This window comes from Myotis lucifugus, unplaced genomic scaffold (assembly GCF_000147115.1).
Source record: "Myotis lucifugus unplaced genomic scaffold, Myoluc2.0 scaffold_404, whole genome shotgun sequence".
NCBI lineage: Eukaryota > Metazoa > Chordata > Mammalia > Chiroptera > Vespertilionidae > Myotis > Myotis lucifugus.
Genome location: NW_005871452.1, coordinates 136,341 through 160,952, shown reverse-complemented (window position 1 = coordinate 160,952; position 24,612 = coordinate 136,341). Strand labels below are relative to the sequence as shown.

Below are 24,612 nucleotides of genomic sequence, written 5' to 3'. Positions count from 1 at the left end.
GTCCCAGATCAGGGTGGGGGTCCCGCTTGGGTGCCTGGCCAGCCTGGATGAGAGGATGATGGCTGTTTGCAGCTGGTCGCACCCCCTTCAGGGTGGGGGTCCCCACTGGGGTGCCTGGCCAGTCTGGGTGAGGGGCTGAGGGCAGTTTTCAGGCTGGCGGGTGACTGAAGCTCCCAACCGCTCCTTTTTTTCTTTTTCTTTTTTAATTCTGGGCCAGCTTTAGCTCTGAGGCTCGGCTCCAGCTATGAGACCTCTGCTGCTGAAAGCAGGTTTCTGGCCTTTGTTTACCTTCTGTATTTGAAACAATGTTGCGGTCCTGCTGGCTGAAGCCCGGCTGACTAAAGCAGGTTTCTGGGTTTTGGTTTAGCTTCTATATTTGTAACAATGTTTCTTAGACAGCAGCTGAGAGGCCGGCAAGGCAGGCGGGGAAGCTTGGCTTCCTCCGTCACTGAAGCAAGCAAGCCTCCCTGTTCGCATCAGCTGCCTGGCTGCCAGCCGCCATCTTGGTTGGCAGTTAATTTGCAGATCTCACTGATTAGCCAATGGGAAGGGTAGCGGCCATACGGCTAATTACCATGTTTCTCTTTTATTAGATAGGATATGTGTGTGTGTGTGTGTGTGTGTGTGTGTGTATAAAAGAAAAAGAAGAAAAAGAATTCTTGGAGAAAAGGGGTATTTAAGTGGCATTTAAGTGAATGTTGCAGAGATGAGCAGTGGAAATCAAGGGACCTGCATGTTATCAGGAATGACTGAACTTACGAGGCGGGAATCTCATCTGCCTTATAATATTGACGATATTCCTTATGCTGTACTTTACATCCCCATGACTGTTCAGATTTTCTGTTTCATGATTCAGTTTTGGAAGGTTGTAAGTCCTAGGAATTTATCCATTTCTTTCAGATTATCCAATTAGTTGGCATATACTTGTTTGTAATATTTTCTTATAATCTTTTGTATCTCTGTAGTGCAATTTGTTATTTTTCTTTTATTTCTGATTTTATTTATTTGGGTACTTTCTCTTATTTTCTAGATAAGTCTGTTTAAAATTTTTATCAGTTTTATCATTTCAAGGAAACAACTCTTGGTTTCATTTATCCTTTGTGTTTTATTTTTTTAAAATATATTTTTATTGATTTCAGAGAGGAAGGGAGAGTGAGAGATAGAAACATCAGTGATGAGAGAGAATCATTGATTAGCTACCTCCTGCACGCCCCCTAATGGGGATCGTGCCCACAACCCAGGCATGTGCCCTTGACCAGAATTGAACCTGGGACCCTTCAGTCCACAGGCCGATGCTCTATTCACTGAGCAAACCAGCTAGAGAGTGTGTTTTGGATTCTATATATTTATTTCCACTCTGACCTTTATTATATTCTTTCTTCTACTTACTTTGGGCTTTGTTTGCTGTTCTTTTTCTAGTTCCTTTAAGTGTAAGGTTAGATTATTTTCTGAAGATGTTTTTTGTTTCTTAAAGTAGGCCTACAATGCTTTGAATCCCTTTTAACTTTGCTTCTGCTGTGTCCCATAGATTTTGAGTTGTTTTCTCATTTTCTTTTTTTTAAATGTTTTTTCCAGGTGCTCTTTTTATTTTTTATTAATATTTTTTATTGACTTCAGAGAGGAAGGGAGAGGGAGAGGAACATCAATGATGGGAATCATGGACTGGCTACCTCCTGCATGCCCCATATCAGGGATGGAGCCCACAAGCCGGGCATGTGCCCTGACCAGGAATCGAACCTGGGACCCTTCAGTCCACAGGCTGATGCTCTATCCACTGAGCAAAACTGGCCAGGGCACTTTTCTCATTTTCATTTGTCTCAAAGTATCTTTGATTTTTTCCCCCTGACTTCATTGCCAACCCACTCATTGTTTAGTAACATGTTATTGAGCTTCCACAAATTTGTGTTTTTCAGTTTTTTTTCTTGTAATTAATTTCCAGTATCATATCATACCATGGTGATCAGAGAAGATGCCTGATATGAGTTCAATCTCCTTAAATTTATTGAGATTTGTTTTGTATCTTAACATGTTGTGTATACTAGAAAATGTTTCATATATAGTTGAAAAGAATTTATTTTCTGCTGTTTTAGATTAAATGCTTTGAAAATATCGATTATGCCGAAACCAGTTTGGCTCAGTGGATAGAGCGTCGGCCTGCGGACTGAAAGGTCCCGGATTTGATTCCAGTCAAGGGCATGTACCTGGGTTGCGGGCACATCCCCAGTAGGAGATGTGCAGGAGGCAGCTAATCGATGTTTCTCTCTCATCGATGTTTCTAACTCTCTATCTCTCTCCCTTCCTCTCTGTAAAAAATCATAATATATATATATATATATATATATATATATATATATATAAGATATATATATATAAAAGAAAATATCGATTAAATCCATCAGGTCAAGTATCATGTTTAGGACTTCTGGACTTTGTGTGTCTTTTTCCTTCACCAGGTTTGGGAAATTTTCAGTCATAATTTCTTCAATTAAGTTATCAATCTCTTGCTCTCTTTTTTCTCATTCTTATAACCTCACTAGAGGCCCAGTGAATGAAATTCATGCATCGGGGTGGGGGTGGGGGTGGGGGCCCTCAGCCCAGCCTGCAATGACACAAGTGTTCCGTGCCCGGCCTGTCCAGAGGCCCTCTGTGGCCAGGCGCGGAACACTTGCCTCATCGCCGGGGTGACGATGCAAGCATTCTGCCAGGCCGCTCATGTTCCCTGCTCTCAGTGGCCGCCCCCCCAGGACTGGGGACTCCGGCGGGGCTGAGAACTGGCGCCACCATATCTGTGATGGAGTGATGGTTAATTTGCATGTTACCCTTTTATTAGATAGGATGATGTTGATGTTGTTATACTTTATGTTGTCCCAAATGTTCCTTAAACTAGCCTAATTTATTTTTATTTTTGCTCCTCTGATTGGGTCTTTTCTGCTAGCTAGTCTTCCAAATCACTGATTCAATTTTATGCTTAATCAAACCTACAGTTTATTTTTGCAATGTATTCTTTATTTCAGATATTGTATTATTATATGTATTTATTATTTTTTTTGGCTAATCCTCACCTGAAGATATTTTTTCCATTGTTTTTTATTTTTTTTTTTTATTTTTTATTTTATTTTTTTTTTCTTTTTTTTTTTCCATTGTTTTTTAGAGAGAGTGGAAAGGAGAGCGAGACAGAGAGAGAAACATCGATGTGAGAGAGGCACATCAATTGGTTGCCTCCTGCATGCACCCTGCCAGGGCTGAGGATCGAGCCTGTAACCAAGGTATGTGCCTTTGACTGAAATTGAACCCACAATCCTTCAATCTGTGGGCCAATGCTCTATTCACTGAGCCAAACTGGTTAGAGTGGATATTGTATTCTTTATTTTTGTTTCTTTTCTTTATGGTAACTATGTCCTTTTACATGCTATTGAAATTCTCAAGTTTTTGAGCATCCTTATAACCATTGCTTTGACCTCTCTGGTAGATTGCTTGCTTCCATTACATTTAGTTTTTTTCTGGAGGTTTCTTGCTATTTCATTTGGGGCATGTTTCTCAGTCTCCCCATTTTGGCTGCCCCTGTGTTGCTGTTGCTGTGTATTAGGTAGATCTGCTAGCCTTAATAGGGTGGACTTATACAGCAGGCATACGGTGGTACCTGGTGACATAGTCTCACTGGTCACCTGCACATAGTGCACCAGGAATGTTCGTTGTGTAGGTTACATTTGCCTCTGGCTCTCCAGATATGTCCCCATCCCGCTAGTTCCCCAAACATCCTCCTCACAGATTGTCTTCCTGCCGGTCCTCAGCATTACCCAAGCAAGCCAATCGCATCCTCCTGTGGAAACCAGGGGTTACTCCAGCCTCTGGTCACAAGCCTGTCCCCCCCACCCCCCCACCCCCGTACCTGTGGTCTGAGAGCATACTTTGTATGACTCCCATCTTTAAAAAACTGTCAAGGTGTTTTATGGCCTAAAAATGTGCCTTTTCTTGAGGAATGTTTTGTAAGCTTGAGGCGTACACTTTGAAATAATTTAGGAATGTCAATTTTTTTTTTTTAAGGAATGTCAATTTGATGTTCAGTTCAACCACGTCCTTGCTGAGTTTCCGTCTCTCTGCTCACATCGCCCAGCTGTTCTTTCATGTGTCCACTGTCTACATTAGAGACCTTGGTAGGTTAATCCTAGTTGTTTAAATTCCCAGTCTGGTAATTCCAACATCGCTGCCCAGTCTATGTCTGATGATTGCTCTGATTTTTTTGTCTTTTAGTACACTGTGTATTTTTTTTGTTAAAAGGTGGACATGATGAACTTACTGGGTAAAAGAAACTGAGGTCAACAGGCCTTCCATGTGACATTTTGGGTAGGAGCTAAGACTGTTTTACCATTTGCGATAGCTGTAGGTGTCAGAGGCTAATTCAGTTTATGAAAGAGGTATGTTTTGTATGTTGGATGTGATGAGTTTTGTGACATATAAAGAATTTTACGCCGACTACTCTATGATGGCTGTATGGTGCTCGAGCTCCCATCAACGGCCACAGGACTGATGTGCAGGACAGGTCCCGGAGGCTGCCTGTCTCTTAGTGGGAGGTTCAGACTTGGAAGCAGCTGTGCAGCCCCTGGCATTTGAAGATCTCTTCAGTGAATTTCTTCCAATTTCAGAGGAAAGCCTCGGGGCCAGGCTGGCTCCCAGGAAGAGCTGCTTGTAGACACTGCTGTCTGCCGCAGGGTGCCTGTCACAGTGTCTGCGGACAAGGACATCCTGGCACTCAGCTCTGAGGCAGTTTGGAGTTAGTGGTGTTTGTAAAAAACTAAGAAGTAAATATAGTGCTCAGTCATAAATGCTAGAGATGTACAGAGAGCACAAGAAGGAAACGTGGGAAAATGGGATGGTAAGCATGACTTTAGCTGACAAAAAAGGCTCAGAAAGGCCAAATGATAGTATGGACCAACAGCTGCTCCTACGTGAAGTTGGCCTTCACATTACTGATATTGGTTGAAGCTATTTTCCATTTTGGAACTTCTCAGGCACATAAAAATACATTTTTAGACAGCTAAATCTAAGACAAGCTTTAGGGAAGACAACATGTAAAACTCTATACAAAAAACTGTGACAGCAAAAGAAGAATAAAAAAATGTAAAGTGCTGTATTTTTAATATTAACAATTACATTTTCAAAAATGTCATTTACATCTAAAGGTAACAATGCCATAAATCTATAGCTGACAGTAGGAAATATAAGTGTAAATAGCCTATGTACACTTTGCATTATTTATTGATACAATTTTACACACATAACCCTATACAACACCCAATAAGCTTCAGAGAAAACACCTACAAATCCACTTGTCTAGACAGTAGAGAACAGTTTTTAAAAAAGAGACAAAAACAAATGATTCTTATTTCTCAGCTGCATGTGATGGAGCTGTACATGTATGGAGATGAAGTCCGAGGTATTGATCATGTGAAGATATTTAACTTTGCTCCATGCCAGCCATGAGGGACAGTGCTAGAGACTCCACTGTGGGAAGAATAAAGTTTAAAAAATTGGTTTAATTTTTTGAAAATGTATGAGTAAGGCTTTAATCAATTCAAAACTGAAAAGTATTTAAAGACATTTTCCATTTTTATAATTTTATTGATTTCAGAGAGGAAGGAAAAGGGAGAGAGAGATAGAAACATCAACAATGAGAATTATTTATTGGCTGCTTCCTGCACACCCCCTACTGGGGATTGAGTCTGCAACCCAGGCATATGCTCTAGACCTGAATAGAACCCAGGCCCCTTCAGTCTGCAGGCCGACACTATCCACTGAGCTAGGGCCACATTTTCCATTTTTAATTAAAATGGTGATTATTTGTAATGTATAATAAAGATGATAATCTTCATTTATTAAATACAAATTGAAAAAGTATGATTTATTTCTATTCACTTCATTTTAATTTTAAAAACAAACAAATCTGACATTTCACGAAATAAATCCTATTTGTTCAACGTGTCAGAAACTCTGGAGTCCGGTCATAACAAAATGCCAAGTTCTAACCTATAATCACCCAATTAAAAAATGAACAAATGGCCCAGCTGGCGGGGCTCAGTGGTTGAGCATTGACTTATGAACCAGGAGGTCATGGTTCAATTCCCAGTCAGGGCACATGCTAGGGTTGTGGGCTTAATCCCCAGTGTGGTGTGCAGGAGGCAGCTGATCAATGATTCTCATCACTGATGTTTCTGTCTCTGTCTCAGTTCCTCTTTGAGATAAAGAAAAATATATTTAAAGAAAATGGACAAATGCATCAATATTTCTAACAGTGTTTTACAGAACATTCAGCTGTTCTTTTTAAAAAATATACTAAATTATGCAGATATTCCAAAGATTAAGACATTTCTTTTTTTAAAAAATTATCCTTATTGATTTCAGAGAGGGAGGAAGAGAAATATCAATGATGAGAGAGAATCATTGATCGGCTGCCTCTTGCACGCCCTCTACTGGGGATCAAGCTCATAACTTGGGCATGTGCCCTGACCGGGAATCAAACCATGACCTCCTGCTTCATAGGTTGATGCTCAACCACTGAGCCCCACGGGCCAGGCAATTCAGCTATTCTTAGTGAATAGATCACAATTTTTAAAAAATTGTTTTATTGCTTAAAGTATTACAAAGAGTATTATATAAGTCTCCCTTTTTTTTTCTCCCCTTGACCCTCCCCTAGCCTCCCATGCCCCCCAGTGTCTTATGTCCATTAGTTATGCTCGTATGCATGCATACAAGCCCTTCGGTTGATTTTTTACCCCCCACTCCTCCCACCCCCAACCCTCCCCAGCCTTCCCACTGTAGTTTTGAATCACAATTTGAATGTGCAGACACAGGGAAGAGATTAACCTTGCATATTTCCCCCCAAAAGCTGCGCAAATAAATATGACTTAGTCCTTTGTTTCTGCAAATTAAACATCACTCTCCTCCCTGACTCACCCTACAGACTTCTGCCTGCTTCAGTGTTTGTCAGGAGTTTTAAAATTGTTAAAGAAACCCTCCCCCATCTTTTGAAAAGGAATAGTTACAAAAGTTGCACATGATAGTTACTGAGCCCAGCCGGTGTGGCTCAGTGGTTGAGCATCAACTTATGAACCAGGAGGTCATGGTTTGATTCCTGGTCAGGGCACATGCCTGGGTTGCAAGCTTGATCCCCAGTGAAGGGTGTGCAGGAAGCAGCCAATCAATGATTTTCTCTCATCATTGATGTTTCTATCTCTCTTTCTCCCTTCCTCTCTGAAATCAAGAAAAATATATTTAAAAAAGGAAAGTGTGACTGAAATCTATTTTGCCTTCTGCTTTTCTAAGCAATTAGTTTCAGAATCCACTGGTGTACCAAATGACATATTAGAAAGCAAAAACTTTACTAACCTTGTTTTTTCTTTGATATTCATTCATCCCACAGTAATTCTGAAAACGAAACAAAACTAAAACACACACACACACACAACACAATTCAAAGCATGGTCCAGCTGCTGCTAGACTTTCCAGGTTTGAAATAATTCGTCATGAGATCAGTATCAAAATAGGAACATGTAGCCTTTGTACAAGAAAACAGAAAAGCAGTAAGATTTTAGCATGTATACTCACGATGGGGAAAGGACCCTCTACAGACGGCTTTGTTTAAAATGGTGACAAGAAACATATGGCAGTTTTTAAAATCAGACTCCATTTTCTCTATAGATTCCATCCTAGGAAAGAAAGTACATTTCAACTTAAGTAGTGCATCTGGAATAATTTCAAAAGTACCTCAGTTTAATTATTTAGAATCCTAAGTATAAAGACTATAAAATAAAAATTCCTTGCCTCACTTTTTAAAGAATATTTTTACTTATTTTGGCCATTTAATCCTTTTTTATTTTTCAATTACAGTTGAGATACAATGCTGTATGTTTCAGATGTACAGCCCAGCGATCAGACATTTCAGAACTTACTAAGTGGCCATCCCAATAAGTCTTGTACCATCTGACATGTCACCTGGAATACTGACTGTACTCCCTATGCTGTCCATCACTCCCCACGATTCTTCAACCCATTCTTACTTCTTAATCCCTTTACTTTTTTCATCCAGTCCCCCAACCCCATCAAGCAACTGTCAAAATGTTCTGTTTCTATGAGTCTGTTTCTGTTCCACTTATTCGTTTGATTTTTAGATTCAATTGTTGATATGTATTTATTGTCATTTTATTGTTCACATTTTTAGCCTATTTTTTCTAATCCTCCTTAAAGAAGACCCTTTCATATTTCATATAATACTAGTTTGATAGTGATTAACGCCTTTAGCTTTTTCTTGTCTGGAAAGCTCTTTATCTGTCCTTCAATTCTGAAAGATAGCCTTGCTGAATAATCTTGGTTGTGGGTCCTGCTTTTCATCACCTTGCATATTTTCTGCCACTCCCTCTGGCCTGAAAAGTTTCTGTTGAGAAATAAATCGACAATCATATGGGTGCTCCCTTGTAGGTAACTAATTGCTTTTCTTTGCTTTTAAGATTGTCTTTAATTAAATGTCTTTGGCATTTTAATTATGATGTGTCTTGGTGTGGGCCTCTTTGGGTTTGTCTTGTTTGGGACTCTCTGTGCTTTCTGGGCTTGTGTGTGTCTATTTCCTTTACCAGGTTAGGGAAGTTTCCTATATTTTTAAATAGGTTTTCAATTTCTTGCTCTCTCTTCTCCATATGGCATCCAAATGATGCAAATGTTGGTATGCTTAAAGTTGTCCCAAAGGCTCCTTATACTATCTTCATTTTTTTTTAACTCCTTTTTCTTTCTGCTTTTCTGATTGGGTGTTTTTTTTTGCTTCCTTAATTCCAAATCACTGATTTGATTCTCAGCTTCATCTACTCTGTTGACTCCTCTAAATAATTCATTTCAGTGAGTGCGTGCTTCATCTGATTGGTTCCTTTTATGGTTTCTATGACCTTTTTTCATGCTGTTGAAGTCCTCACTGAGTTCCCTGAGCATTCTTAAAACCATTGTTTTGAACTTTGTATTTGCTAGTTTGCTTGCCTGCATTTCATTTAGTTTTTTTTCAGGAGCTTTCTCCTGTTTTTTCATTTGGGACATGTTTCTTTGTCTCTGCATTTTGGCTGGTTCCCTGTTTGTTTCTATGTATTGGGTAGAGCTGCTATGTCTCCTGAAATTGGTAGAGTGGCCTTGTGTAGTAGGTGTCCTGTAGGACACAGTGGCTCAGCCTCCCCCGTCACCTGAGCTGGGCACTCCAGGTGCGCCCCTGTATGCACTGCCCTGTTGTAGTTGAGCTTTAATTGCTGTTGGTGTCACTGGAGTAGACTGACAACCAGGTCCAATTGGCTGTGAGGACCAGCTGTGACTACAGTGGAGGAGCTGCTGTGTAGGAGACACCCTTATAGAGCAGGACTTGCTTCAGTGGGGCTTTGGTGCTTACTGAGTCTGCACCTTGAATGTCGCTCATGGAGATGGTAGTGTTGTAATCTGGCGTGGTCTGAAGCTGTTGACTAGGTGCACTGGCTCTGGGACCTCCCAGGAATTGCAAGGTAAGTCACCACCTATGCCCTGCCTGGGGTCACCTGGCAAGAGCTACAGAGCAATCTGCAGATGGCTGCCGTTTGTGCTGAGTTTGGAGGTGCCCAGGAGAGGCCAGGTGCAAACCAAGGCCGGCTGCCACAAGTGCTGGGCCTGGGGCCACTGAACGAGAGGTATGGGGCATGCTGAGCCCAAATGCTGCTTGTTTGCAATTTGTGAACCTTTGAGAAATTTCAATAAAGTCTGCAGCAGGAGCCAAGACTGATAGGTAGTATGAAAAAGCCACTGGAGCCCTTGCCTGTTTGGCTCAATGGATAGAGTGTCGGCCTTTGGACTGAAGGGTCCCAAGTTCAATTTAGGTTAAGGGCAAATACCTCAGTTGCAGGCTCAATCCCTGGCCCTGGTTGGGGCACAAGCAGGAGGCAACCAATCGATGTGTCTTTCACATCAATGTTTCTCTCTTTCTGTCTCTCCCCCTTCCTTCTACGATCTCTAAAAATCAATGGAAAAATATCCTTGGGTGAGGATTAACAAAAAAGAAAAGCCACTGGAAACAGCATATCTTCCTTTTGAAATAACACATTAAAGATATAAAACCCTAAATTTAAAAATGATTTAACAACTTCAGATGGGCCCAGAAATTGGGTGGGGTCTCAGGGAATCACCAGGGTGGGGGAAACAATGTGAGCCAGGTTGATGGAGAGTCAGACATGGTGCCCCTCTGTGGGCTCTGTTGGGGGGTGGGGGTGGGTATCAGAAAAGGAACAATGGCTTCTACCAGAACTTCTGTCTGGCAGAGAGCTGCCCCTCTAGCTCTTGCCCTGCTGCCAGACAATTTAGTTCCTCACTGGTGCTTTTCAAGCTGTGGTGTTAGGCAGCAAGTCTAAGTCCATGCGGGGGCTCTTTAAGAGGAACTTCCTGGGAATCCAGCAGCCTCTGTCTCACACAGCCACACTCCCTGGTTTTTACAGCCGGAAGTTATGGGGATTCTTCTTCCCTGGGCTGTGGAGCCTAGTGTGGGGCTGGGAATCCTGGGTCTTCAAGGGAGGATGGGGGTGGGGGGGCCTCAGCAGCCGAGGAATCCCTCCTGATTTTTATCTGCCACCATGTGTGTGGGACCGGCCTGTTCTGGGTCTCTGCCCCTCCTACCAGCCTCAATGTGGCTTCTTCTTTAAATCCTGAGTTGTAGGGCTTCCATTCAGCTATATTTTAAGCAGTTCTGAATGATAGCTCTTCTGTAGTTTAGTTGTAATTTTGATGTGGTTGTGGGAGGGTTCGAATAATGCATTTACCTATGCTGCCATCTTGAGAGGAAGTCTTCCTGACCTTCTTTAAAATAAACCCCCTCCCCCCCCAAAAATAAAAAATAAAACTCCCAAATAGTTGAAGGTGTCATTTCCGCATAAATCATGTTGCTGTTGTTTTTAAAAAATATATTTTATTGATTTTACAGAGAGGAAGGGAGAGGGATAGAGAGTTAGAAACACCGATGAGAGAAACATCCATCAGCTGCCTCCTGCATGGCCCCTACTGGGGATCGAGCCTGCAACCAAGGTACATGCCCTTGATCAGAATTGAACCTGGGGCCCTTCAGTCCCTGGGCCGATGCTCTATCCACTGAGCCAAACCAGTTAGGGCACGTTGTTGTTTTTTAAATATGTTTTTATTGACTTCAGAGAGGAAGGGAGAGGGGAAAAGACTTAGAAACATCAATGGTGAGAGAGAATCATTGATCAGCTGCCTCCTGCAAGCCCCTACTAGGGATGGAGCTTGCAACCCAGGCATGTACTCTGACCAGGAACTGAACTCGTGACCTCCAGGTTCATGGGTCGATGCTCAAGCACTGAGCCACTCCTGCCAGGCTCGACATAAATCATGCTTCAGGATAGTACTACCGAGTTCTAGATCTGGGGTCACAGGAAATTCCTTTCCCTATTATTCACTTCTGTATTTTTACTTTTCACAAGCATATCTTCCTTTTGAAATAACACATTAAAGATATAAAACTCTAAATTTAAAAATGATTTAACAACTTCAGAGCAGAAACCACCTAGAGACTGGAAGGGTGGGATCAAGAGAGGGGCTGGCCCAGCTCCCAGGAGAGGTAGGCCAAAGGTAAGGAGGGTTATCTTGGCTGCCAGGGGCTCCCCCTGAGAGGAAAAAGGCCTGGACTCCAGGCTGGGCTCCCCAGCAGGGACAGCCAAAGCTGGGAACAGCCATCCATGCTGCATCCCGCATCAGGGCTTCTATCTGCTCGGGAGAGCTGAGTCTCCTGGAGACAATACAATTTCTTGAAAGGGCTGGCACACAGGAGTTTTCGTTCCCAGCCACTCGCCCTAGGTTTTGGTGGAGGGAGGGCAATGTGGACCGGAGTCGCCTGAGGAGAGACTGGGGTGGAAGGAATTGGGGAGAGTCATGGGGGATTGGGATACCTGTGCTGGGTCACAGCAAACATTTTTCCTGAGAGATGCAACCCCCCCATCCCCTCCCAGCAGCAGAAGTCTGGGGAAAGGCAAATGTCCCACCCTAAGAAATCCAGCTTATCCCACTTTCTCAAGTCCAGCTTGTCCCACCCTGCATCTCAACCCCTGCTGAGGAGGCACCAGGCTCAGGGAGCAACAGTGACTGGCTTTGGGGTGGGGCCATTGCCCCCACACTCCTGGGAACCTGGCTGATGCTTCCCTCTCACAGGAGAGCTGAAACTCCTGGCTTCTGGAAGATCCCCCAGGCCTGGCTAAGAGGCTCCACCCTGCTGCAGTAGGGAAATATTCCAGGACAGACTCAGATGGTGGGAACACACCCACCATCTTCTCTGAAGTCTGAACATGTGCTGACCCACCACTGACTTCGAGCTGCTAAAATAGGAGCTCAGCTTGGCCCTTCCTGAGGGCAGACAAGCCCAGTGGAGGCAGCAACATGCTGTGGATTGCATCAAACTTTGAACAGGATGCTGAAACCCAAATGTTGACAGCTTCTGACATTGGCTAGCACAAAAGTACCTCCCAGGAGGCCCGATATTGGCATACAAAACAGCCTCACACAACATTAGGGCAGGATCTAAAGGGAAATCCTAGCAGGCACTAAAGTCTACTGGGATGAACTCCAATTATTATTTTTTTTATTTTTCATTATTTTCTCTTTTTTAATGCTTTGGTGTTATTATTATTCTACTAGAGGCCCAGTGCACAAAATTCATGCACTCGGGCGGGGGGGGGGGTGGCCGGCCTCAGCCAGGTCTGTGTCCTCTCGCAGTCCAGGAGCCCTCCTGGGATGTCCAACTGATGGCTTAGGCCCACTCCCTGCCTAAGCTGTCAGTCGGACATCCTTAACGCTTCCGCGGAGGCAGGAGAGGCTCCTGCCACTGCCACTGTGCTCACCAGCCGTGGGCCCAGCTTCTGGCTGAGCGGTGCTCCCCCCGTGGGAGTGCACTGACCACCAGGGGGCAGCTCCTGCGTTGAGCGTCTTCCCCCTGGTGGTTAGTGCGTGTCATAGCGACCAGTCATTCGCCATTTGGTTAATTTGTATATTAGGGTTTTATTATATAGGATTTTCTCTCTTGTTTCTTTCACATTTCTTATTTTTTTCTTTCCTTTCCTAACTCTATCAATGATTAGAGAGAATCATTGACAGGTTATCTCCTGCATGCCCCCTACTGAGGGGCGAGCCTGCACTCTGGACATGTCCCCTTGACTGAGAATTAAACTGTGACCTACTGGTTCATATGTTGATGCTCAACCACTGAGCCACACCAGTCAGGTTCCTTTTTTACTTTCATAATTTTTCTCTTCCCCTATTCTCTTCTAGTATTCTTTTTATTTTATTATTATATATATATTTTCTTTTATTATTATTCTTGTTCTCTTCTCCTAATTCTCTCTTCTTTTGTGGTTAATTTTGCTGTTATTGTTGGGTTCTTTTGTGTTTTTGTTTTGCTTATATTTTCTTTTTTTTAAAAGTATATTTTTATTGATTTCAGAAAGGAGAGAGAGAAATAGAAACATCAATGATGAGAGCATCATTGATCGACTGCCTCCTGCACATCCCCTCCTGGGGTTCGAGCCTGCAACCTGGGCATGTGCCCTTGACCAGAATCAAACCTGGGACCTTTCAGTCCACAGGTCGACATTATATCCTCTGAGCCAAACCAGCGAGGGCTTTTTTTTAAAAAAATGTTTTTATTAATTTAATTTTAATTTTTAAAAACATTTTTATTGATTTCAGAGAGGAAGGGAGAAAGAGGGAGATGGAAACATCAATGATGAGAGAGAATCATTGATCGGCTGCCTCCTCCATGCCTCCTATTGGGAATAGAGCCCACAACACAGGCATTTGCCCTTGACCGGTATCGAACCTGGGACCCTTCAGTCCACAATCCGATGCTCTATGCACTGAGCCAAACCAGCTAGAGCAAGCTTATGTTTTCTTTTGAGTTGAGAGCACTGTACAACAGCTCACACAACATGGTCAGGGGTGAGCCTCGTAGTCAGCTAGCCTGAAAGGAGGTCCGACCCAATTACAATACGAGAGCCCAAATAACACACAAAAGGGACACCCCTAGCATCCAGCTCAGGAGTTCAAGGAGACCACACACCAGGTCCCACAGGACATTTACTACCAAAGGCCACATCATAAAGACAGGGAGTCATAGGAATTCTATTTAATACACAGACATACACACAAAGGGATAACTAAAATGGTGAGACAAAGAAACAATGCCCAGCCTGGCCGATGTGGCTCAGTGGTTGTGTGTGGACCCATGAACCAGGAGGTCATAGTTCGATTCCCGGTCAGGGCATATGTCTGGGTTGTGGGCTCAATCCCCAGTGTGGGGTATGCAGGGGGCGGCTAATCATGATTCTCTCTCATCATTGATGTTTCTATCTCTTTTTCCCTCTCCTTTCCTGTCTCTGAAATCAATAAAAATATATTAAAGAAAAAAAGAGAGAATCTTAAGGGCAGGAAGAGAGAGAGACAGTTACTTACAAGGGGGATCCCATAAGGTTGTCAGCTGATTTCTCAACAGAAACACTACAGGCAAGAAGGGAACAACATGAAGTATGCAAAGTAATGAAAAGCAAGGATCTGAAACTAATACTACTCTTTTTTTTAAAAATTGATTTCAGAAAGGAAGAGAGAGGGAGAAAGAGATAGAAACATAAACAATGAGAGAGAATCATTGATTGGCTGCCTCCTGAGGTCCCCTATTGGGGATCGAGCCCACAACCAGGACATGTGCCCTGACCAGGGATTGACCTGTGACCTTGTGGTTCATAGGTTGATGCTCAACCACTAAGCCACACCAGCCAGGCTCAAGAGAAAGAAAGGAAGGGGGAGGGAGAGAGGGAGGGAGGGAGGGAGAGAGAGAGAGAGAGAGAGAGAGAGAGAGAGAGAGAGAGAGAACATTGATAAGGTTCCTCTTGTATGTGTCCCAACTGGGGATCAAACTCGAAATCTTTCGGTGCACGGTATGGTGCCCCAACTGAGCCACCCGGCCAGGCACCTGTTTTTGTCTTGCAATCAGCTCACTGAAGAAATGGAAACTGTTCAATTTTAAGCAAAGCATATGCAGCAGTGTTATTTTTTCTCCACCCCAGTTACACAGGAAGAGAAATATACTTTATATACTCTGAGATGGCAATAATGAAGCCAGTAAGACTTCCATTTCCATGACTGCAATCATGAATTTTACCTGTTATCTTAGTTTATACAGCCAGAGTATTCTGATATAGTCACAGGCCAAGATTTAAAATAGATCAGCACAACATCCTCTCATCTCACAGGTTAAGGACAAGCTGTTATCACAACAACCAGTCAATGGGACTTGCACTTTTCATTTAGGGAAGTAACCGCAGCAGCATCACATTGGGGGGATCAATTTATAAGGTATACAAATGTCTAACCATTATGCTGTACACCTGAAACTAATATAATGTTGAAGGTCAACTGTAATTGAAAAATAAAAATAAGCAATTAATTGCAGCATTACATTAATTTTATGAACAAGGCAGAGAAAAACAAACTGCTCAGCTGTACATTTGAGCTCACAGTGAGGACATGGCAGGGTGCTCAGGCAGGCGAGCTCCCGGTCCTTGCACCCTTTGCTCGCAGGGCGCTTGCCCTCCATGTGCTCACGGGAGTCATGAACACCCCACATCAAATACAGAATCATTCTTCTAGGGCTCATCTAAAATACAGCTTGGGACTAGTGTAGCATGGCTCCTAGAATTTGCTTTTAAATCCATTAAGTGTGAGTGGGTGAGCAGTGAGCAGAACCAGTTACAGCTGGCGACTGCTGAGGCGGAGTGAGGGCGCCTCGGGTCCGGGCTGTCCTTTTCTCTCTACTTCTATGTATGTCTTAAGCATCGACAATAAAAATTTAACAAAACCTACACAACAGAACATGAATGTAATCTAAGGATATTTGTCCTCATTAAAAGACTTTAAGTTTTTCTTATTATTTTACTGCTCACAAAAGAATCGCACAATCCTGATGTTGCCTAGTTTAGGTGAGCAGATTCTTCAATTTTTTCCCTATGTGGTATGCGATGTGTTGCCAAGATGAAAAAGAACTCTCAGGATGGAGCCAATGAAAACACTTACAGCACAGAGGTTCCATAAGCCACATACTTACTGCCAAGCCCCAAGGCCTGCCTGCCAGCCATCTGCAAACATGAGAGCCAAGTTCAACACCTTCATGATGGCTTCCTTCACAAAGCTGACCTGCAGATCAAAGCCACGGACAGATAGATCACCGTCTCGGTAACTGTGTTTGGACACTGACACCAAAACTTTTTTTTTTTTTAAATCTATTTTATTGATTTTTTTACAGAGAGGAAGGGAGAGGGATAGAGAGTTAGGAACATCCATGAGAGAGAAACATCGATCAGCTGCCTCCTGCACACCCCCTACTGGGGATGTGCCTGCAACCAAGGTACATGCCCTTGACCGGAATCGAACCTGGGACCCTTCAGTCCACAGGCCGACGCTCTATCCACTGAGCCAAACCGGCTAGGGCAGACACCAAAACTTTTACCTCACTCAGTCACCAAGGAAGTCCCTTAGCACAACGACTGCGTGCTGCGCAGGAGAAAGGGTGCCTGGCTTGGAAAAAAGCGCACTGGGCCCGGCTACACACGCAGCACCTGCAGCACAGGTGGTGCCAGCACAATCCGACCCATTTCCTGGGACAGTCACTGAAATTCACTAGTGAAACGAGGCGAGCATTCCCAATGGCTGTAAGAGGACTTCACCCCAATATTCACACTAAGGTGGGTGCACTTCCTGAATAAAGCACTCTTATGCCACATGTGCAGATAAAGATTTTCAACTGACTCTACGAGCAGAGCAGGGTGAGGCTAGGCTGGCAACAGAATTCTCAAGGTTTTTCTAAATTTGTAACTTCATGTGGTCTGGTCTTTGCTTAAAGAATATTCTACAGAACAGAAACCTAATAACTATAGAATTCCAAAGCCAAGAAGCAACCTCCCTTGCCCAGCTTCATTCCCACCTCAGTGGACAATATTACAGGTGATGTCCCGTCTCACATACCTTTTCTCTTAGCAGACATCGATCATGGATGGTTGACAAATATCTATAGTGAATTTTAATCAATTGATCTAAATCCTTGGCTTCCTCGATTTGATGTTGAAATTCCAACCCTGTACTGTGAAGAATCTTGGAAGAGAAAGATCAAAGTATAATCAGATTTCTTCTTGGAGAACATGTGTAACCCCACACAAAACTTTCTTTTATTTTATTTAAAAAATATTTTTATTGATTTCAGAGAAGGGAAAAGGAGAGATAGAACCATCAGTGATGAGAATCCTTGATTGGCTGCCTCCTACACACCCCCTACTGGGGATCAAGCCTGCAACCTGCACACATGCCCTTAACTGAAATTGAACCTGGGACCCTTCAGTCCACAGGCAGATACTCTATCCACCGAGCCAAAGTGGCTAGGAATACACTAATTCTTTTGAAAAATAAAAAGAAAAAAATTATCAGGTAAATTGAACAAGTTTTTCTAAGTTCCATTGTCTATATAGAGGTGGGCAAAGTAAGTTTACAGTTGTAATACAAACAAATGCTACAATAATTAATAAATAATAATACAGGAATAAACTGCTTCCTGTACTCACAACTGCACACCTGATCCTTCTGCCACTTCCTCAGCACTGGAGGCTGAGGCCAGCGCTCAGAAGGCCATGCTGCAGGCCCAGGAGGCAGAGAGCAGCAGTTTTGACATGGAGGCTTGGGAGGACTCACTTCACCCCACAGAGTGGGTTTTAGAACCTAGAGATAGTATGACTAGAAGTGTTTTTGGCAACCACCTGAAACACCAAATGAGTCCTGCCCTCCAGTAATGCAGCCATCATCCAAATGGCAGAGTACCACACTCAAAACTTCCTCTTGAGCTAGTTCTAAGATGTGTAAGACATATTTACACTGTAATGAAGTTTCTTGTTTTGAAGAAAAGAAAAGAGGATATGATCTGGTGGTTTCTTCCTCCTGACACTCCACACTAGCCTGACAGATTCTGGCTGCTACTCAAAACTGAAGTGATTTCCAGGGGCAGCTGTCGACACTGATCAAGTTCAGAGGCTCCCGCAGCAGGTAGGAAGGCAACTCCAAAAGAGGGCGCTGGCTGTGCCTGTCCCGGGGGACAGGAGGGCTGATGGGACACAGGTCTCAAAAACACCCTCTCCCTACCCCACTGCCACTGTTAGGGCACCAGTTTGAAAGCTATGGGTCGCGCCCCTTTGGGGGTTGAACGACCCTTTCACAGGGGTCGCCTAAGACCATCGTAAACACATATATCATTACATATTGTTTTTGTGATTAATCACTATGCTTTAATCATGTTCAATTTGTAACAATGAAAATACATCCTGCCTATCAGATATTTACATTACGATTCATAAGAGTAGCAAAATTACAGTTATGAAGTAGCAACGAAAATAATTTTATGGTTGGGGGTCACCACAACATGAGGAATTGTATTAAAGGGTTGTGGCATTAGGAAGGTTGAGAACCACTGTCCTAGGGGCTATTTTCACATTTACAGTCTATGAGTATGTGGTGGGCTCCTCTGGGTGTATGACTGTTGGAAGGAATACTATATAGTAAAAGGGTAATATGCAAATCGACGGAACAGCGGAATGAGGTGCACTGACTACCAGGGGGCAGATGCTCAACGCAGGAGCTGCCCTCTGGTGGTCAGTGCGCTCCTCAGCCACATGCCGGGCTGATGCCTGGAGAGTGCAGCAGCCCGCCTCCACGGCAGTGCTAAGGATGTCCGACTGTGGGGAGCGGGCCTAAGCCATCAGTTGGACATCCCTTGAGGGGCTCCCAGACCATGAAAGAGTGCAGACCGGGCTGAGAGACCTCCCTACCCCAGTGCACAAATGTCGTGCACCAGGCCTGTAGTTCTCTATAAACAGATACAAACCCTGGTCATGATGTAGTTGTGCAAGCTGTTCACAAAGTGCATGAGCTTCACGCGCAAGAGGAACATGCGATGAATCTGCTGCCTCACTGGTTTCTTCTGTGGTCCAAACTGGGCAGCCATTTCCTGTCCACACAAAAGCCCGTCCTGCAGTGGTGGCTGTCCAGCTAGTTCTGTAAAGGATTCAAAGAGCAGTGTGGGGGACGAGCTACACTCCAAGCTGACCCTCCTGCTCAGGGCAGGTCCTTGGCCCGTGGTCACCATGTGGACGGCAGGGACGCCCCCTTCAGAGTCTCTGGAAGTTAAGCTCTGAGAAGTTTCTGTATCACCTGGATGATTGCTGTTATCAAAAATGTACATGCAAAGTCCCATGACTTGTCATTAGAATTTTCACATTACCTAAGATGAGTTATTATTCTGGCTAAATTCCTAATCAAGTTGTTGTATTTCAGGTTAACTGTATATATGTCTGGTATTTCATTCAGCGACATTAATTCTGACATCTATAAAAATGCTGCTATGAATACATGTCATTTTGGTACTCGTATATACCAACCTCTTTTTAGGGCTAAAATTAAATGATCATTTATCTGCGGAAAACAAATCTTACCACCAAATAGTAAAACATCCAGACTGTACTTTGCCCATTTTATTTGCAGTAGGAGAAGGAACACCTGATTATAAATTTTTTGACATTCTGAACTTATAACAATGTCCACAGGCCATGGGACCTACGAAAACAAGAACAGAAAATTAGAATAGAAAGTAACCCATCACAGGCACATTCTCATTTTAACAGAAAGCAATGTTCTTACAAAGAGGACCAGCACTTACCTTATAGCTCAGAGTCAGGCCATCTAAAATGTGAACGGGGAGTTTCTTCTTAGCTGTGTCCACATTTTCAAAAGATATAGACAGACTAGATAAAGAAATTTAGTTTTAGTTTGTGAAAATATTATGCTCATATAAAAATGCTCTTTAAAAAAAAAACACATCACTTTAACATTTATTTTATTTACATTGTATTCCAGAAAAAGACACAGTATTTCCTAAAAGGTGTGCAAATATTCCAAGAAAGGCATATTTTCTGACATATATTCCAGAATAGGAATTTGGCTTTGGAAATAAGAGGGACAAGTTTTCAAATACTGAATTTACCTATAAAAGAGAAGAGACACTTCACAGTGGTCGTAGGTTAATTAGGGAGAGACGAAGGCAGGGTGCTTAATTCTGAAAAAATGCAGGCAATGGGCTTAGAAGCAAACCTCTGCTCACCCTGTGTGAGTGTGTGTGTGTGTGTGTGTGTGTGTGTGTGTGTGTGAGAGAGAAGTGGGGTCTGCTCCGAAAGCACGGTGTCATGCTCATTTTATCCACTCATCCCTAACACTGGTTTGAATGTGACTCTTGATAGAAAGCAACTACCACAGCATATGGGAATGTCCCTGTGCCAGGCTCCGTGTTGGGCACATAGTGTCACGCCATTACTCCTCAGTGTCTTGCAGTGGACTGAGAAACCACACAGCGCTCTGGGGTGGCAGGGCCCTGAGTAATGAGCCTGGGAGCAGACCACGGAAGGCAGGGCGGGTGGCCTGCAATTTATGAATTAGCCCATGCATTCCATGTCTTAGGCACTAGTCAGAATTTTTTAGCTCTTAAAGTTTGTTATACAAGCATCTACTAAGTACTAAGTAGGCACCTACTGAATACCTCATCAGGTGCCAAGCTAAGCAGATGATAGACCTCTTGTTTGTCCCCAGGGGCTCACCCCCAGAGCAACCATGCAAGTCACCCTCCTGTCACTGAGGAGTCACAGGATGCTGCCCGAGCCAGGCTAATCAGAGCTTTGTAGGAGAGCAGACCATGCCAGGCCCTGCAAATGGGAGAGCTTGTCCCTGCAGGCAGTGGGCATGGACTGCTCCTGGAGTGGGGGATACAGCTTTGGAAAACCCGAAGTACTGCATACCATAAGATGGAACCTGTGGGAGGAGAACTATGTGCCCACATGTTGATGTGCACAGAGAACCCGAGTTGCAGCAAGAACCACTCCTTCCCCAGAGAAGCCCCACACATCTGTCCCGAGGCCACAGTGAGGGGCCTGCGTGTGAGGGTGCAGGTGCTGCTGGCTTACCCACCAACTCTGGTGGCCTTTGGGGTCAAGCGGAAGGGGAGAAGCTGAGAGCTGTCAGGAGGCATCAGAGAGGAGCTTTCAGATGAGCAGCACTGAAGACACAGGAATATGTGACATTCGAGCAGTCAAAGGTGTTGGCTGTGCAGACACTTGGGCTAAACTACTGATTTCCAGGTCATTAGGGGTCGATGAAGCCTTCAATAGGGAAGGGACTTTCCCAGGAACGAGTGCTGAGGGAGGAGTGCGAGGTGGGGAACAGCCTTGGCCTTGATGCTGAACCCAGGAGATTCTCCCTGGGACTCAGGAAGCCCGAGGGCGCAGACAGACAGGTAGAGCACATGGAAGCCATAGCAGGAAGGGTGGGCGGCTCCTTGCCCCGAGTTAACCTATGTATGAATGCAATCTCAAAAAAAAAAAATGCCTTGCCCTAGACCAGTGGTCGACAAACTGCGGTTCACGAGCCACATGCGGCTCTTTGGCCCCTTGAGTGTGGCTCTTCCACAAAATACCACGTGTGGTGCGCACGTACAGTGCGATTGAAACTTTGTGGCCCATGCGCAGAAGTCGGTATTTTGTGGAAGAGCCACACTCAAGGGGCCAAAGAGCCGCATGTGGCTCGCGAGCAGCAGTTTGCTGACCACTGCCCTAGGCCTAGCCTGTTTGGCTCAGTGGATAAAAGCGGCGGCCTGTGGACTGAAGGGTCACAGGTTCGATTCTGGTCAAGGGCACATGCCCAGGTTGCAGGCTCCCCAGTAGGTGACGTGCAGGAGGCAGCCAATCAATGATTCTCTCTCATCATTGATGTTTCTCTCTCTCCCTTACCCTTCTTCTCTGAAATCAATAAAAAAAATGGAATCTATGTTTTTGTAGAGCCAGACACTTGAAGATAAAGTGCATTTAGAAAAATAAATAAGCAAGAATAGCCAGGAAAACCCTATTAAACCAAAATGCTACAGGCACAGAAATAAAAAGAACAATGAAATAGAATGAAAAATCTAGAAAGAGGTCCAAATACATATGAAAATTTAAAGATAAAGGGGTACCTCAAATAAATGAGGGAAAGAAACATTTCGTTTTTGTTTTTTTTAAAGAAATAAGTGATGAGAACCAACCAGTCATTTGGAAAAAGATTAAGCTGGATCTATTTCTCCTATTTAGCTGGATAAATTCCAAATGAATTAATATATAAATGTAAAAAATCAATTCAAACATTGGAAGACGGTGAATTTAAATATAACTGGAAGGGAGTAAAACCTTCTTAACTATGACTCAAAATCCAGGAGTAATAAGAGAAAGACTGTTATGTTATAAAACTAAAAAAATCTGCACGACTAAACAGCAACAAAAATGATTATATGGTGAGCAGAATAAAAAGACCAATGTCAAAGAGGGAAACCAGACTAAAGAGCTCCTAAAAATGGAAAAAGATGATAAAGACCAACAACCGGATACTGACAGAAATAGTGTCAAAAGATATGAATAGCTGTTCTTAAGAGAAATGCAAAAATACACATTTGGAAAGATGACAAAGCTCACTCATATTTAAAAAATGTGAATTAAAACTACACTGAGATACCATTTCTCACCATCAGATGGCAAAAATCCAAAAGTTTGACAACACATTGAGGGGGTGAAGCTGTGGAGAACGTCACTCTGCACACTGCTGGGAACCAGAGGACATACAGCCTTTGGGAGGAGGGATCTGGTGGGACCCAGCAGAATCACACACACATTTATTCTTCACTGCAATCTCATTCTAAAAATCTACTTCCAAGTTACACTGAGGTGAAATGTGCAAGGCCAGGCACACATGCTCAGCGAGGATTAGAAACCCAGTGCCCACCTATGGGACAGCGGGCTGAATGGACACCACAAAAGCAGTCAGTGGGAAAGGACACACTGCCTGGCCTGTGGGGGGACTGAGTCTGCGATGTGTTATTTACATATGAAAAACCGAGCAGGTGTTGGAGAGTGTGGACTGTGCTGCATTTCATGTAACATGCAAAGAGGAAAAGGAATACATGTCTACGTTTTTGGTCCAAAAAGTAAACATAACAAGGGTAAAAGAAAATCTAATAAAAATGATTATCTACAGGGAAGGCAGAAACAGAAGCCAAGTGTCCCTAAAAGTACCTTTGTACCAGTGATTTCAATTTAAGAACTCATAGCTGTTTTACCTAATTCAAAAACAAAATGGAATTGCCCTGGCTGGTGTTGCTCAATGGTTAGAGTGTCGACGCACACACTGAAGGGTCACTGGTTTGATTCCAGCCAAGGGCACGTATCTGTGTTGCAGGTTTGATCCCCGGCCCTGGTCGGGGAGCATGTGGGAGGCAACCAATTGATGTGTCTCTACATGGATGTTTCTTTCTCTCTCTTCCCTCCCTCCCCCTCTCCTTCCTTTCCACTCTCTCTAAAAATCAATAAAAAAATATCCTTGGGTGAGAATTAACAAAAACAAAAAACAAAAAAAAGGAACTAAGGTGGGAGGAAGCGATTCCTAAAAGTAGAAAATAAACTGTAACCCTTGGTCAGTGCTGGTCTAATCACAGGAAGAGCTATTCCCATTGACCTTGAAATGCAGATGACCGGAAGTACAAGAAAACAATCCCAAGCATGTTTTTGGGGGCTTGTTGTTGTTACTTTGGAACTATTAATATTTATTATAGAACAAAACCAATGTCTGTTACCTTAATGTGTCAATAACATTCAAAGAAAATAGAAATGGCTTAGCCCGGGGCACTGCAACCATGCAAGCAGCAGACACGTGAGCAGCCCACTCCTGTCCAAGGAGCAGCAGCTGTCAGCTGTGTGAGCGGCCCACTCCCTCGTCTGAGGAGCAGAAACCACGTGAGCAGCCTGCCCCGTCTGAGGAGCAGCAGCCACACGAGCAGCCTGCCCATGAGTGAGAAGCGGCAGCCCCACGCAGCCCGCCCCCATCCAAGGAGCAGCAGCTGAGCAGCCCATACCCTCCTCCTGTCTGAGGAGCAGTAGGTGTGCGAGAAACCTGCCCCCATCCAAGGAGCAGCAGCTGCATGAGCAGCCTGCCCCCATACGAGGAACAGCATCGCCGCAAGCAGCCCGCTCCCATTCCAGGAGCAGTAGCCACCGAAGCAGCCTCCCCCAGTATGAGCAGCAGCAGCCACACGAATAGACCACCCACGTCTGAGGAGTGGCAGCCCTGCGCAGTCCACACTGGTCCGAGGAGCAGCACACACATGTGCAGCTTGCTCCCGCCCGAAGAGAAGCAGCCACGCAAATAGCCCATCCCCCATCCAAGGAGCAGCAGCCACGCGAGCAGACAGACCCTGTACAAGGAGCAACAGCTGCATGTGCAGCTCACTCTGGCCCAAGGAGCAGCAGCCGCCCGAGCAGCTCGCCCCTGTTAAAGGAGTACCAGCCACATGAACAGACAGACCGACCACATCTGAGGAGCGGCAGCCCTGTGCAGTCCACACTGGTCCAAGGAGCAGCAGCCACATGCAGTCTGCACCTATCCAACGAGCAGCAGCTGGGTGAGCATCCT

The 24,612-nt window shown here is 44.1% G+C and overlaps 1 protein-coding gene across 5 annotated transcripts in view; it reads right to left on the bottom strand.

Annotated features, from left to right (window-relative positions):
* Nucleotides 1-5,104: 5,104 nt before the first annotated feature.
* Nucleotides 5,105-24,612, bottom strand: part of TUBGCP5 (tubulin gamma complex associated protein 5) — a 103,918-nt gene continuing 84,410 nt past the window's right edge. For all 5 annotated transcript variants that reach the window (XM_023743635.1, XM_006102193.3, XM_023743636.1 and 2 more), the window contains 7 exons: nt 19,793-19,877; nt 19,569-19,689; nt 18,962-19,131; nt 17,062-17,187; nt 16,145-16,233; nt 7,603-7,703; nt 5,105-5,502 (listed from right to left, as the gene is read on the bottom strand). In XM_023743635.1, the coding sequence (XP_023599403.1) occupies nt 5,456-5,502; nt 7,603-7,703; nt 16,145-16,233; nt 17,062-17,187; nt 18,962-19,131; nt 19,569-19,689; nt 19,793-19,877 (739 nt within the window). In that variant the 3' untranslated portion in view covers nt 5,105-5,455. The remainder of the gene's footprint in view (nt 5,503-7,602; nt 7,704-16,144; nt 16,234-17,061; nt 17,188-18,961; nt 19,132-19,568; nt 19,690-19,792; nt 19,878-24,612) is intronic.